The sequence below is a fragment of the Populus alba genome, chromosome 1 (genome assembly GCF_005239225.2).
Source record: "Populus alba chromosome 1, ASM523922v2, whole genome shotgun sequence".
NCBI lineage: Eukaryota > Viridiplantae > Streptophyta > Magnoliopsida > Malpighiales > Salicaceae > Populus > Populus alba.
The window spans coordinates 36,749,682-36,766,379 of record NC_133284.1 but is presented as its reverse complement, the minus strand read 5'-3'; the positions used below and the strand labels follow the sequence as shown (position 1 = coordinate 36,766,379).

The 16,698-nt window shown below is 31.0% G+C and overlaps 3 protein-coding genes across 4 annotated transcripts; 2 read left to right on the top strand and 1 right to left on the bottom strand.

Moving 5' to 3' along the window:
- Positions 1–63: 63 nt before the first annotated feature.
- On the bottom strand, positions 64–3,031 carry LOC118063260 (1,4-dihydroxy-2-naphthoyl-CoA synthase, peroxisomal). Of its 2 annotated transcripts, XM_035077258.2 has the most exons (9): positions 2,601–3,031; positions 2,392–2,514; positions 1,927–2,028; positions 1,580–1,618; positions 1,251–1,349; positions 983–1,030; positions 683–778; positions 392–514; positions 64–265 (listed from the first exon to the last, which is right to left on the bottom strand). In XM_035077258.2, exons 1-9 carry the CDS (start codon positions 2,883–2,885, stop codon positions 149–151), a joined length of 1,032 nt encoding a protein of 343 aa, XP_034933149.1. In that variant the 5' UTR covers positions 2,886–3,031; the 3' UTR covers positions 64–148. The 2 variants fall into 2 exon arrangements, with proteins under 2 accessions (XP_034933149.1, XP_073268839.1); XM_073412738.1 differs by lacking the exon at positions 1,927–2,028.
- A 3,769-nt stretch (positions 3,032–6,800) lies between these two features.
- On the top strand, positions 6,801–8,151 carry LOC118063183 (ribonucleoside-diphosphate reductase small chain). Its single transcript, XM_035077147.2, has one exon. The coding sequence runs from the start codon at positions 7,022–7,024 to the stop codon at positions 8,009–8,011; it is 990 nt and encodes a 329-aa protein (XP_034933038.1). The 5' UTR covers positions 6,801–7,021; the 3' UTR covers positions 8,012–8,151.
- A 4,756-nt stretch (positions 8,152–12,907) lies between these two features.
- On the top strand, positions 12,908–16,525 carry LOC118027483 (uncharacterized). Its single transcript, XM_035030858.1, has 7 exons — positions 12,908–13,243; positions 13,332–13,372; positions 13,468–13,525; positions 14,481–14,574; positions 15,790–15,874; positions 15,941–16,006; positions 16,248–16,525. The coding sequence occupies exons 1-7, from the start codon at positions 13,150–13,152 to the stop codon at positions 16,359–16,361; spliced, it is 552 nt and encodes a 183-aa protein (XP_034886749.1). The 5' UTR covers positions 12,908–13,149; the 3' UTR covers positions 16,362–16,525.
- The last annotated feature ends 173 nt before the right edge of the window (positions 16,526–16,698 follow it).

Below are 16,698 nucleotides of genomic sequence, written 5' to 3'. Positions count from 1 at the left end.
TTGACAACTGATAACGTGGCTTCCAAGAGAGCTCAATATAAAATTGTTAATCTCAAGAATACATAACAAAGAAGCCACAAAGGATTTATTGAAAAAAATTATCCGGTAGATTGACAACAAATTGGGTCTGCACAGGTGAAAGTTGACATTAAGGTCGTCGTGGAAATTTTGAGAAATCTGGGGGTCTACGTTCCATAAATGCCGACTTCCCCTCGCTGCCTTCCTCAGTACCATAGTATATGAGTGTGGTATTCCCAGCAAGTTCCTGCATGATACAAGTACACATGAAAGAGTAAGAAAAAAGATAAGGTCATTTCTGCAGTGATGAAGACAAAACATTCAGTTAAAGTAGCTTGAAGAACACAAACACAAGTAGATGGTCTAAGGGTACCTGGAGTCCAGCATGACCATCATCAACAGCATTAAGAGCTGACTTGAGGACTCGAATCGCAGTTGGGCTATTCCTTAGAATCTCTCGACACCATTTGACTGTTTCTTGTTCTAAATTATCTAACTAGAAGATGTTTTTAAACGTTAGCAATATTTATCAGCAAAAATAGAATGATGGTAAAGGGAGAATCATACAGTTTGGAAGGAGACAGTTTGATGTTTTAATGAGTCAAAATACCAACAGTTTCTACGCCATCTATTGGATAAAAAATAGAGAGAATGGTGAACTCACTGGTACAACAGTGTTAACAAGGCCCATTTTCTCTGCTTCAGAAGCTGTATAGAACCTTGTCAGAAACCACATCTCACGTGCCTTTTTAGGCCCGACCTGTTAAATTTTCAGATGCAAAACAACACGGTATAAAAGATATCAAATGGACAATGATCAGGAAAATCATCTACTTATTCTAGCATTGGTGGTTGATGAGGCAGCCTTAAACCTAGAAGAGGGAGTCTTCAGAAGAATCAAATGATATATTAAAATTTCCTACTAGAAGTATTGAGTCAACCAAAGATATGTTCAATTGCTTACCAAACGGGACATGATGGAACTTCCATAACCTGCATCAAAGCTTCCAACCTGCAAAGAGAAACAATACAGCAGACATTAATCAGATCTAGACAGTTTGGACCAAAAAAGAAATGGAACTTGTGAGAGGTGATTTGTAAGCTTCCTATACTATTATACGATTAACCTTGCCAATCAACTGAATCATAAATGAATCCCATTGCCAATCCAGCCTACAAATCAAAACTCTAAGTCTGCAAAGAACAAGAGAGACAGAAGACGACAAGACTACCTTAGGACCAGTCTGGCCAAATATAGCATTATCGGCTGCAATTGTGAGATCACAGACCATATGCAACACATGTCCTCCTCCAACAGCATAACCTGCAACCTGATAATGCACGGAAAATGCAATGAATAAAAAAACAGTTGCACTCATGAATTTGGATCTTTGATGTAAGAATCCTGAATCTCACAAAGTAATTAAATATAGAGCATGACACAGAGACGTGGTATTTCATGTTTTTGTTCTAATCATATCTTCCACAAACTCATGTCTTCTCATCTAGTTACCAAGTATATCCATGAGAGAACAATTGTGAAAAATGAAGAACACCATACCATTGCTATTACTGGTTTGGGGAGGCGCCGAATTTGTACCTGCATGATGAATGAAATGAAGAATTGAAAACAGCTGTAATGTGGTAGAAGGTATGAAGCACAAAATAATGACTAGGTTAATACATTGCTACATATGACTTCGGCCATTTCTGATGGCGAAGAAAGTGGAACCCAAGAAAGCTACTGGATATTAGAAAGGTTAAAATTTGAAAGGAAGAAATTGAACTGCAATTGAAATGGAAATGATCTTTTGAATTGTAGTTGCAGACCATGAGAATTCATGTATGTTAGGCAAGCTTCCAACAAATTTACAAAATCTTCATACTAGATTACAATGTTGCTAGCACCTGCAAGTCTAATACATTCAAGCGACCCATGTCATTAGGATCAGCATAGCCATCCTTGGTTCTTAACGCCTGATCGCCACCGCTACAAAAGGCCTTGGTTCCCTACAGCAACATTGTTTTTTCACAATCAAATCGAGCCTCCTTATAGAAACAAACATCTCGAAATATTATAAATTTCACTCTTGAATCTCAGTATGCTAGATTCAAGGTTTATATACAAATTGAAAATTGCAATAGCAAACAACAAGCATGTTAATCGTATCCAAGGAAAATGCCATGACTCTCTTGCTAGCAGAATAAAATGCGATAGAGAAGTTGCAAGAAAACCAGTTTGGTTTCTTAACTTAGAACCAACCTCCCAAAAGCTTTAAGCTGTTCTACATCCTTAACATTGCCTACAAAACCAAATTAATTACTACTATACTAATTCGTAAGGCTTGAAAAAGGCACGAAGAAGAGGAAAACCTTGCCAGTAAGAATGATAACCCCCACAGAGCTATCATCCCTAGCATCATTAAACGCAGCAATTAGTTCCTTAACCGTCTGTGGCCGGAACGCATTTCTTCTCTCTGGCCTGTTAATAACAATCTACAAACACGGTAAAACCGACATTAAAACAAACAAAAAGAGAGAGACACAAGAGCCATGATCAAAGATATCACTGCACTTCTGACCTTTGCAATGCCTTCGCCAACAGCCTTTTGATAAATAATGTCAGTGAAGTCCTTGGTACTGCTATCAGAAGCAGCAACATTTCTCCAAAGAACTTCTTTATTAGAAACATTACCATGGACTCTATGGTAGTTATCATTCATGGAAGCAGCATTGGGTAATAGTTCAACCGAGTCACATTTTGAACTAGAAGCTGTAGGAGGAGAAGGTACCATAAGATGGTTGGCAACAGAGGCCATTCTTCTCCTTACAGAGTAAAGCTCCTTCTCTGACAATGTTTGGGCCATTATCTGCAGAACTCAACAATGGACGACTTCAAGGTCTGCGCTTTGAGCTACTGTTATCCTCTTTCTTTAGGAACTGGGTAGGGAGAGAATGCGAAGGGAAGAAGATAGGGAATCATATCTGGTGTTGACTGTTGAATGAAATTTGCGGGTAGAATAGGATAAGATTAATAAAAGTAGCGGTCAAACATTGGCCTTCATGTTCTACATCATCTTGTTTGTCGCCTTATTTTATTATTTTAAAGGTGCATTCCTACTGGTCAAGTTTTTGTTTTTTATTTTTTTTATTCGACAATAAATGTATTTTGAATCAATTTACATGTTAATGGAGATTAATTTTCTCATTGAATATTCCAGTAAAAAAATTATGTTTTTTTTATGTTAATTTTTTAATGTGATTGTCATATCCACTTGTGTGACAAGCATTAATTAAGCTAGTTTTTTTATTTAATATTTGTTTGGAATTATGGCCCACATAGAGGTTAGTTAAAATTTATTTTTTAAAAAAATATTTTTTTATATTTTTGAATTATTTTAATGTATTTATATCAAAAATAAATTTTAAAAAATAAAAAAATATATAATTTTTATATATTTCTAAAAAAATTATATTTTAAAAAATAATCATCATTATACTTTCAAACATCAACTTAATATCCGTATTCCTTGTAGCTCTAATAATTAATCATTTCATTGATGTATAAAGAATATGAATTTTCTATAGGAAAAAATTGAATAATTATAAAAAAAATGAGGTTAAAATCCAGCTTAAATTTTTTTTTTTCATATGCATTTTTAAATCACTCTTTAATCAATATAGATTTAAAAAATTCAACTGAATAAAAAATAACCATAAATTGATGATCTACTTTTCTCTATATATTCAAAGAACAACCACCTACTCAATTGAACTTTATTATTCAAAATGAATTTATTAACATCAAGAACAATCTTTCTTGTTATTGGATAAACCTTTTTCTCTCTTATTTGTTTTTTCGATGACTTTTTGTCTCCTCTCTCAACAAGTAGGGGATGAAATAAGAAAAAATAAAGTTTAGGATCATAGTACAAAATAAGAAATAGGGACCAAAATTGCATAAAAAAATTTAAGGACCAAACTAAAGTTTTCTGCAACTTCTCAACAATACAAACAAAAAAAGGACTTTGATATTTATTTATATTAATTTTGATCCTTTCTCTTTTAATTTTTTAATTTCTCATCTAACATCATAATATTCTTTAACATTTTACAAATACAATAGCATGCAAATTGAAACAAATCTCAAAGTATAAAACCATGACAACATAGCTTTTGAGGACCAAATTAAAAAAAAAAAATTGAATGATTAAAATAGAAGGAACCAAAAATTTACGGGATCTAAAAAGGAAATGACCAATAAACAGTGACATGAAAAGTGAATTGCGAGAGAATAAACCATGTTTTACTTATATATTTGCTAGTGCTTGGTTAATGTCTCGACTCTCGAGACAAAAAAAAAAAAGTTAATAATAAAGATAAAGAAAACATATCCCTTGTACCTATTATTTTAAAATGACAAAAATTTACTTAAAAGTTATTTCAAATATTATAGATTCGTTTCTTCAATCAAATATATTTATATATTTTTTATATATGTTTTTTTTATTCAAATACGCTAACCAAACTCAACATTTTAGTTTTTTAGGAAATAATGTCTTGTATCAAGTGAATGCATGATTGGAAAATGATGTATGGTATTGTTTATTAATGTATTAAACCATCAAGTTAAATGTAAACATTATTTTAATATATTTTTAAATAAAAAATATTTTAAAAAAACAATTATAATTATTTTTTTAAATAATTTAAGTTACTCTAATGATTAAAAATATATATTTATTTCTTAACTTTTTAGGTTTAAATCTCGAAAATTGCACTCATAAACACTTATTAAATTCTTTTGAATTCATCAAATTGGTACGGGGGTGTGTCTTTAAGATCATGCAGGAAAGGAATTAATCTCGGTTGACATGTGAGTTTACCTAAGAATGCCTTCACCAATCTCGATAGGTTGGCTTGATGGTAATCTATGCTTATTTCTTAAGTTGCTAGATTTAAATGTTGAGGCTACTACACAGATAAATTTATTAAATTCTTCTCAATATACTACTAGATTAATATGGGTATTTATTCTCGGTTAACATATAAGTTGACCTAAAAATATCCTTATCATTAAATAAAAAAAAAAAAAATTGTAAATAATGGACTAGCCATAAAATCTAAGCGATTAATGACTTAAGCTAAACAATATTTTTTTAAAATGAACCAATTATGCTCCCGGTTTAGTGTAAATGATGGATTCCATGTATTCACTAGAAAAGTTATTAGAAAGAATTTTTTTTATTTAAGTTTTTAACAAGTATCAATTTAAAAATTATTAATGAAATATAGTTAAAGAAATTTTTTTACTTAATACTACTGAAATATTAAGGGAAAGAAGTTTATGGATTTTCATTGTTTATACAAACAGTAAAGCTTTTTTATTCTCTTTTTTTTTTCTAATTATTTTTTCCTTTTATTTCCATCTTTCAATAGCTTTTTCTCCTTTTAATTCCAACATTCAATAGTCTAGTCAGATATAGTTAGGTTTATAATTATAGTAGAACTACCAAAGTAGAAGATTGAAGATTATAAAGTAAAACATGAAGAAAAATATATGGCCAACCCTAGTTTTGTAATAATTTGTATTTTGATATAAAAAATATTTTATTTATTTTTTAAGTAGTTGGTTTAGAAAAAAGATAGAGAAACTTGTTGGAAAACAATAAATAAAAGAGATAATTTGTGGTTTTCACGGTTTCAGTAACCAAAATTATCAAATTTGATGTCAAAGAGTTTTATTCGATAAAAAAAATAAAAAACGGTGGTTTTCCCCTCTAAACATAGCTGGACAGGTAAATTGAGTTTAATTTTGAATATATTTTTTTATTTCATTTGATTTTTGTTTTTCTGAGTAATTTAGGGGTTGTTTGGTGATTTAAATTGATTTTTATAGTTTTGTTAGATTAAAATAAATTAAAAAACGGATTTAAAAAAAAAAAAAAAACCATTCTTGATTTTACAGCAGCTATAGTGGTGGTTAGATTTTAGATTGGCTACAATCAGGTGGCACGTCGTATACCAAAACAAATAATATATTACATGTTTCTTTTTTTTGTTTTAAAAAATAATAATAAAGGGTAGATAACAAGTGATTTTTACTCTTTAAAAAAAATAGCCAAGACAAGAGAGCGTGTCCCAAACTCATTTATCTAAATTTTTTTTTTTTAACACATGTCTTGGCCTATCCAGGTCTGCAAGCCTAAGGTGACCTTTTTTTATATTGATTTTTTTCTTTAAATTCATCCTCAAATATTTAGTTCCATTTAAATTCATCTTTATATTTTTTTAAACCATCTCTGCTATTTAATCTCCATTTTCATAACCCCAAAAAACAATAATTTCATTCTAGTTACGTGAATCTCACAGTAATATGCCTTTATCCATTTAAAATAACATTATTAATTTCTTTTTTAAAATCAAATCAAGTTTTGATAAATTTATTAAATTTTGAATTAACTTATCAAATTTTACCAATTTATCCAAATTAATTCAATTAATTTTTAAAATTAGCACGGGTTAAATCTGATATCAAACCGGATCTAAATTGATTGGTGGAGCCGAGCCAAATTCCGTAATACGTGGCACGAGAACTCGCAAGCAATTCACCAATAAAAAACAAAATCCCCAACCAACGCTACCCTTGAAATCTAACATAAACGTTTCAGAATGACCATACATACTATCATCCATTAAAATCCTGGACTTATCACAACATTCAAACCAGGGTACCAATTAAAACCTGCCACGCCACCCATTCATTCTAATCCCAAAACTTGCCCTATTTAGCCCCGGCCTCCTAGTTCATTCTCCCGCAAGCTTCCTATTAAATGAAATTAAAAATTCAAAATCCCCGCTGCTCTCAAAATTTCAAAACCCTCCCTCGCTTTCTCAGTTCTCCTTTTTCCCCTATAAAAAACCACACCCGCACACCCATCTCTACTCACCACAAAGAACCCTAGTTTCTCTCTTACGAAAAAAAACAAAACAAGCCTCCAAAATGCCTGCAATCGCAGAAGAGCCCCTCCTCGCTGAAAACCCAGACCGATTCTGTATGTTCCCAATTCAATATCCATCAATCTGGGAGATGTACAAGAAAGCTGAAGCCTCATTTTGGACGGCTGAAGAGGTCGATCTCTCTTCAGATCTCGGTCACTGGGAAAACCTGACTCCTGACGAGAAACACTTCATTTCTCACGTCCTTGCCTTCTTCGCCGCCTCTGATGGAATCGTCCTCGAGAATATCGCCGGGCGTTTCATGAAAGAAGTCCAAGTCTCGGAGGCGCGTGCTTTCTACGGGTTCCAGATCGCGATTGAGAATATCCACTCAGAGATGTACAGTCTATTGTTGGAGACCTACATCAAGGATTCTACTGAGAAGAACCGCCTGTTTCATGCCATTGAGACGGTGCCGTGTGTGGCTAAGAAGGCCGAGTGGGCTTTACGGTGGATCGACGGAGGCGAGAGTTTTGCGGAGAGGTTAATTGCTTTTGCTTGCGTGGAAGGGATATTTTTCTCGGGGAGTTTTTGTGCGATATTTTGGTTAAAAAAACGTGGGCTAATGCCGGGCCTGACCTTCTCGAACGAGTTGATCTCGCGAGATGAAGGGCTCCATTGTGATTTCGCATGTCTCCTTTACAGCCTGTTGAGGAAGAAGTTGAGCGAGGAGCGCGTGAAGGGGATAGTGAAGGAAGCTGTGGAGATAGAGAGGGAGTTTGTGGTGGACTCGCTACCATGCGCGTTGGTGGGGATGAATGGGGAATTGATGAGTCAGTATATTGAGTTTGTAGCTGATAGGCTGTTGGGTGCGCTTGGGTGCGGGAAGGTATACAATGTGACTAATCCATTTGATTGGATGGAGTTGATATCCTTGCAAGGGAAGACTAATTTCTTCGAGAAGAGAGTCGGAGAGTATCAAAAGGCTTCAGTTATGTCTAGTATTAATGGTAATGGCGGCAATCATGTGTTCAAGATGGATGAGGATTTTTAGAGCCCTTGTGGGCGATTGCTTTTATCTAATTATATGCTCTTCTTCTGCTTTGTTTATTTTTTTTTCAAGTTCCCTTTTGATAACTTTGTACATGCTCGATCTTTTTGCGTTAATTTGGACCTTAAAGGTGTTTCATATTATGGTGCTTTGAGTTTTTTTATAATGTATTTGTTTTTTTTTTTCAAGAAATATATTAAAATAATTGAAAAACATTAATTTGATATTTTTCATGTTTAAGTATATTTTTTAAATGTATTTAAACACATTTAAATACAAAAACAAACTCAAAACTATAATTCATAGCGTTATGCTATTTTTCAAACTTCCACTTCCAGACTCAAATTTCAAAATCGCCCACCATAAAAACTGCCGCCAAATCATACAAATTCTTTCAAAAAAATTGGACCCGGAAGCTTTGCCTCCAAAGTTCAAATCGACTATCCTGTTTATAAAAGTTAATTTCAAGTTAGTAAATTAAAATGAAACTTGGTCCAATTCAAGTTCTAAGTTATTAGATTATTGGGTTAATTTTGTGAGTTGAATTGTGTTTAATAATCAAGAATCTCTCCATCTAAATTTCAAACTGTTAAATAGAAATAAATTTTCTTCAATAGTTTTATTGATTTAAAATTTTCAAAATTAAGTTTTTCAAAAATTGAAGTTTATGTTTTATATAATTATTTTAGTTAATTTTTTTTCTATAATATAAAATTAAAGACAAACTTTAGTAAAAAATATGTTATTTTGACCTTTGAAAAGTTAATAGAGCCGGTTAAATTATAAAACTAAAAGGGAGGGTGTGTATTTGATAACGTAGTAGTGTTTATTTTATAAAGTATTTTTTTTTTGTTAGAAAATATATTAAAATAATATATATATTATTTAAAAAAAATTTATTTTTAATACTAGCATATCAAAACAATATAAAAATATATAAAAAAATTTATTTAAAAAAAAATTATAACACAACCACACAAACAAACAATCATTTAGCATACATTGAAAGGTTGACCACGTTATGTGGCATGCTACCTTTCAACATGCTAGAGAAGTTTTTTTTCAAAAGCATTCATTAAACATAGATTGAAAAAAAATATGCAAGTGTTATTAAAGCATTTTTTAATAGAAAATTTTTTTTCTTCCAAAATGCACATGTTTTTGTTTTTAAATATTAAGATGATAGCATGTTACATTAATATAGGTTCACTCATCAAATATACGCTCAAAGTGATAGACTCCACTTGGTTCAATTATTTTATTTTTTTTAAACTATATTTTATTCAATTATATAATAATAAATTGCTCACAGAAAAGTCATGTATTTTTTTTTTAAAAAAAGACAATGGGTTAAACAAAAAAAAAAGCTTATTAAAATTAAAAATAAAGAACTATAATCTTATTCGAAAACAAACTTAAACTTTAATGGCATCTAAAAAAAAATAACAACCAAGTTGATTAAAGAAATTAATAAAGTGAGATATTTAATTTATATCTAGTTATTTAATTTCAAATTAAATAAACAAAGAATGGAAAAAAAAAAGGTTTAGGTATATATGCCTAGGGGAACCCTTAGCACTCATGGCCCACTAAATATCAAGCTCCATAAGTGAGCCTAGTAGCACAAGCCTATGAGCATGAACTTTAATTTTTTTTAATTATTTTAATGGATTGATGATGTTGATTACACTTAGTTTGTAATAAAAAATTAAAGTACCTTGATTTTAAAAGTAAATGATGTATCGTCTACCAACTTAATTTATGACTACTGCAAATGACGGTTGAGAAATCAGGATAGTTTTTATTTTGTTGTCTAAAAAGCTTATTTTTAAACTATTTTCACCTAAAAACATTTGAAAAACACTTTTATAATTTCAAGAAACTAATTTCTTAACTAAAAAAACCTCAAATTGATTAAAAAACCATAAAAACAAATAAAACAGCTACCTTAAATCTAGTATATACCTTTTCCGGCGATATCAAGATTCAAGAGGAACACTTTAATACCAAGTTTAGTCATGTTTCCAATGAAATTGGACCCACCTATCTCTCTATATCTTGCATTATTTTTCTATCACTCTCGATTTCTCTTTTTTTTTTTTTTTTAATATTAGAGACTAAAATATAAAAATGTTTTTCACTAAATGGTTTAATTTCCAAACCGAAGAGATGAAAAGGGATTCTTACAAAAATCCTAAGGCAAATTTAAGCAAAAGGCCATGAAACCATTTTTTTTTAAAATATAAAAGAGGCTCCCATTTTTTCTTTATTTTAATTTTGGTCCCCTTATTTTCAATATTTTTCAAACAATAAAATTAGATTTTTTTTTCTTAAAATAGAGCACCAATCCAATGTTAATATTTGTTATTTTTATATCGAGATAACCATGTATTAAATAGATTGAAACAAATTATTAACCACAAATCCAATTATCACAATATTAAAAGATAAAATCAAAAAGAAAAAAAAAATCAATGATCAAAAGCAAAAAAAAAAAAAGATGATCAAAGTTGAAACAAAAGTTTTCTAAAAAAAAAAAGGGTTCCCATTTTTTCATTGTTTTAATTTTGATGCCCTTTTTTTTAATTTTTTTAAGCAATAAAATAAAATAAAAATTCATGAAATTAATTACCAACTCGATGACAAGATATTTTTAAAGACCCAACAACAACAAGAGAAGCAAAAAAAAAAAAAAAGGAAAAAAACCCAAGTCCCAATCAAATATAATATTGAAGAATGAGATTGAAAAAGAATTAATGAACTAAAACGGATAAAATAAAATTAAAAAAGAAACATTGTTTCAATTTATAATATTTTCTCAATATCTTTTAGATTATTTGTAACAGCTAATCTAATATGCGTTATCAATGGAGCATTAAAAAAAGAGAATAGATTTGGTCTTTATAGTTAAGTCTTGGTTGAATGTGGATACTTGAAAAGGCTAAAACACTTGCTAATAGGTTATCTGGATGCCTTTACTTGCGAGTTTGTTTTTAAGTATTCATATATTATCTATTATTATTTAAGGCATTCATTATTTGAATATGGTTTATTATTCACACACACAAAATATATTATCTATTTTGATAAAAAATTTTTTTTATTAACAGATCTCTTGTTTAGCCTAATAAATACAAGGGTTGTAATTGAAATCATTATTTTTGTAAAACAAATATTTTATAATTATTAAAGCAAGTTAAAAAAAAATCAAAATAGTATGTTCATATTTTAAGTGTGATTGAAAGCTAAAAAAAATTATAAATATGTAAAATCATGTTAGAAATCTAATTAAAAATTTTAAGAACAAGAAACAATTTGAATCAAATTTAAAGAACAATTTATTACTGGTGTTATTATTTTCATATCAAATACATAATATTTGAATAAAATTATTAAAATTCAAATAAAAATTGAAAATATTATGTAAGAGTCATGCTTAAATAAAAACTAAGTGAATCAACATGGTAAACTTTTTTTTTTATTGCCAAAAAAAATATAAAGAGAAAAAAAGAACATAAATAGAGTCATACCTAATGCTTGGCCCCTACTATAAGGTCGATACACCTAACCTTACTTTAATTTTTATTTTATTAAGGTGGACTTTTTGAAAAAAAAAAAATTAAAGCAGGTAATACATTATCCGCCATGATAAATGATGTATTGTTTGCTTACCTGGATGGTAAAAGTGGTTGAAAACACCTAACAAACCTCAATAAACTCATTTGGGTCTTTAAAATAGCCAAAAATAAGTTAAATTATGAGAAATTAAATTGAGATTACAAATCTTTTCAAGCTCTTATTTACTTTTTCCAGCAAGACGAGGATCCAAACTACCACTATCAAATACTTCTCATTAATGAAACATTATAACACTAAACCTAATCATTTTGTTTGCTGGAATTGCTACAACTAAATACTTCCTCTTTCTTATTCTATTTTATAGCATGTCACCCTTTCTTTTTCATATTGGAATGAACAATTACAAAAATAAATTCTAGAGTCAAAATGAAATTTTGCAAATTTAGGATTTGATATATATTATGAGGTTTTATATTTGAGTCTTTTGTCTTTTAATTTTATAAATCTATCATAATTTCAAAGCTAATTTCATACAATTAGGCTATAAAGAAATTAAATTGAACAAAAAAGATTAAAAATTAAAATCAAGAATCAAGAGCTTCACTGTTATTATAAACAATAAAGCTCTATATCAAACTCCATATATTTTAGTTGTTTAGGTAACATCTAGTATTATTATGTTGAACCTTATTCGAAAAAAAAATCACGTTATTAATTTACTGCTAATATGTTGGATTGTATTTCTAATATAGTTTAAAACAACTATTGATTACTCAATTAGTTATATTTTAATTGGCATTAGAATATTTCCTTGTTGCAACAAGTCTTGAGTTTGAACCTCTCTTGTAAGAAAAAAAAAACTACCAACCAATCTGCTTTGTATAGAACTTGTCTCAATTTATTTCAACTAGCTGCGTTGATTTGAACCGATAATATAAAGAATTAAAAAAAAAAAAATCAAAAGGTTATTTTATCAGTGCTTTTACAAAATTTAAATTTTTTTTATGTTAAATTAGTTTTTATAATGATTTAAAATGATGTGTTAATATTAAAAATAAAAAATTATTATTTTAATGTATTTTAAAATAAAAATATTTTAAAAAATTATAACTATCACCATTTTAAATATCCTAAATTATATTATAGTATTGAACTACTAATCTTGTATTTTGTTGCAATTATAATCAAATCAATTTGAAATTGATTTGATTAACTTTAATTGAGTTAAAACTTGGTTTAGTTTTTAATTTTTTTAAAACGGCGTAGTTTTTTTTTAAAAAAACTCTTTTGAAACTGTATCAACTAAAATTAACATTCTAATCTTAAACCCTCACAAATAAATGAAGTCAAAATCTACAGAGTGTTTTTTAAAAATGAAAAATGAAAATTTGGGGCCTCCCATCCCATGTTATTTCTGTGGTTCAAGGGTAAGTTAGAATATGGGTTAATGATGGCTGTCGTGTATATGAAAGGCTCCATTTTGCCTTCTCTTTAAAGGGAGGTGAAGTAACAGCAATATTGTCTGTCTGATTCCATTTTGCGGAGAAATTTCATCATCATCAATGGCAACTTCACCGTTACAAAGCTCAGGAATGCTATCAAGAGAACAGTTGCTTTATCTCTTTAATTCCTTCTCTCAACTCACTTCCCAGCCTGGTAATTCAAAATCCCCCCCCCCTTTCCTTTTCTTTTTCCTTCATTGTAACTATAAATTTACCATTTTCGTATAAATACTCTTTGTTAGATGTAAAGAAAAGGATTGCTGATGCCGTGAATGACAAACAGGTGAGTGTTTTTATAATAAAAAATGATGGGTTTGCCCTTCGATTAACAAGTATCGCTTCTGTTTGTCAAAATTTGAGATGGGATTCTTAATGCAGGAAGCTGTTGCTGCTACCACTACAATCCAGGAATCTATATTTTTGGAAATGGGGGTTGGTGAGTCTGTCTCGGAGTATCTTTGAATTTCTCAATATATTTTTCCAAATGGGGGTTCCTCATTTTCAAAATGCTGGGTATTGGTACTCTTGCAAAGCAAATGCAGTTAGGACTTTTGCTAGGACAGGGGTTCGAGTCTTATATTTGAAAATCCATTTTTAATCTAAAAAAGTGATATGGTTGGTTTAGCTTGGTTGGATTGGAAAGTGCACTGTCGCTTGACTTGTATGTGCATTTCGTGGGTAACTAAATCTGTTGCACTTGTTTCATTGTGCTTGGGCTGAACATTCAGTCGTTGAGGCTTGTTGATAGAATGTTGTGTTCTATCCTCGTATGTTCTCATGGGCTACAAGTTGCTGATGTAAATTTTTATTTGTTATTTTCTTTGCCTTTGTTATAGCAATCTCTTGGAGATCTATCAGTATTTAGTCTTGTTCTTAGAGCTTTGGAAATTTTATTGCTGAACCACGCATCACTTTTCTTTCTTGTAGATAGCGAATGCATCTGCAAAGTGAAACGTTACCTCTAAGTAAACTCTTAATTGCAATTCATCTTAAAATAGGGAAAATGAAGCTCAATGTGACAGATAGTGCATTATAGATTTGTGGAGGGGATAGCTGCTTTGCTTTCATAGCAGTTAAACTGATGTAGGGGCCATCTCACTTTGGACTTTTTTACAAGAATATTTTTTATCCTTTAAATTCCTGTTTTTGGTATTCAAGATATCACTAGCCTCTCGACTTGTATAGGTAAAGTGGTCATTCTCTTTTTGGAAATTGACTACTCTTAGTTGGAAAGTTCTGACTATTTTATCTTTCATGCCATGATGACAGACATTGAAAGATCCATTCAGTTATTCTGACTCACACTTGTTATTCTTCAATACTGGTGCAAGTTTTGTGCTAAGAAGTTAAAGCAATCTGATATCTTGAAAAATACTGTTTTACTATTGCAGATCCAAGTTTCGGTATTTCATGCTTGGGAAAAGTGAACGTGGTCTATGAAAATGATCAGGATTTGATGATTCGCTTTTACAAATTTGTTGCAAAGTATGTTGTTTCTCTGTCTCTGGTACAGATTTCTGATTGAGTAATTTTTGTCAAGGCATTGGACAACATATGAGTATTCTGCATTTTTTTCTGTGAACTATTATTACTTTTAAAGAGGACACGAACATATGAGATAGTACAAGAACCCGCCATTAATTTTCTATGATCTTGCACAGGGACAACCCTCATTTTTTTTTTACCTGTGATGTACAACATCATGTCTCCAGCCTCCACTGTACAGTTATTGTCATTTTAAGGTTTAGGCCTTCACAAATTTTTTAAAGATGTAAAAGTGCCTCTTTTTTTCTTAGGTAATAGTTGCTGTCATGTGAGCTTGTCATTTTAAGGTTTAGGCCTTTCACAAATTTTATAAAGATGTAAAAAGCAGTGCCTCTTTTTTTCTTAGGTAATAGTTGCTGTCATGTGAGCTCTTACATTTTTCCAAGGAGTTGAATGTAGTCTTGAGCTTTTTTTCTCTCCAACAGCATGCAATTTTTTTCAACTTTCCAACATTTTTCTGGCTGAGATTTCCCTTTCCAAGTAAAGATACCATTGGTAAATCTTGAACTCTACTGGACCCATGGAAGATCGATTTTCTCTTTGGCGTGAAATGTAATTGATATAGAAGATTCCTTTCCAATGGGGTTGGAAGATACAAATGCAGTTTTCATTGCCTGGGAATGAAAAATGAGCAACTATATGGATGAGGTTACATACATGAAGTTTTATGCATGATAGGGACAATACTAATGGCGATTATGAAATAAAACTGGTAGACAATTCAATTGCCTTGGATAACAAGCTGAATTGGTTGAGGGTCAGGGACTCTGTTTTACTCATCTCCTGTAAGCACAAGTTTAGGACATAGTAAGTAAGGATGTTTATTTTCGTATTTTCTAGTCACAATGGGAAAAAACCTGATGACATACTTGACCATTCCTTTTATATTATTGTCACTGAGATGGATTTACTTAAGGAACATGGCTTGTCTTTATCAATGCTCTCCATATTGGAGAATTACATTTACTGTCTGCATTGTTTCTGAGTTCTTTCCTCACAGTGCCTTTACTTTTTATTCCAAAAAAGTTGGTGTCATTTATGATGTCCCTGCTTTCATGAGTTGAAACAGATGTTCAATTTACATGCACTGGTTTTTGCAAGAGATTGGATTATCTGATTCTGTATTTTTGGTGTTGATATGCAATGAAATGACAGTGAAGAAATGGCCTGCGATGAAGCTGAGCTTGGACCAGATGAGTTTGCTGAAAAAATGCACTATCAACAAAAACTACAGGAGCAGGTAAAATCTAGTTGAAGGTTGGTTTGAAGATGGATACAACTAAATGGTTGGGAATTTTTTTTGCAGCAACTAGAGATGCTAAAGCACATGCGCAAATTTCACATGGATGATCAATCTGCAATTCTTGAGAAGGTATATGCATGTGTGATTCATTTCCTCAGTCACTTTAGCAGTTTTTGCTCAAAGATAAAAATGGAAACCTCAGGGCTGTAAAATTTATTTCATTGGACATCATTCTGGAGACATGTTATTTCATGTTCATTTGCTGCTCATATTTTGGATATTCTAACAACAATTTAGTTGTGAAACAATTGATCAATTTCACTTGAAAGGGACCACTTAACATCTGTCAACTCTTTCCTGTGCTATACAGTTGCATCAGCAGATGGAAAATGCCAATTTTGAAGGTGAGGCATCAGTTTTGTCACCTGAACAAATTCAGGAGACTGTTCGGAGAAGGGTTTCACCGCTGTTTCAGCCTAGGTAGATTGGCACTCAATTTGTCTGTATTCTAGTTTCATTCTGGGCTGCGACGTTCCACATGTTTCAAATGTAAGCTCATTGTTGTAGCAGCTAGTTTTCGTACATAGCTAACTATTGCTGCTCGCTCCTTTTCCGATCCCCGTTATTTCATCTTCTTTTTGCACGGGATCCTGCATAGGCCTCAATCTCCAACATGGCCTCATTAGCAAACTATTCCAAAATTCAGTTGACTATTGAAGTGTTTCTGTTCTGGTCCACTCCTCTAACCTTTTCTACTGAAGGATGTAGGCGTATCAAAACAGTGCTCACTTCAGGTTAGTTCATGCAACAGGGGTCATGCT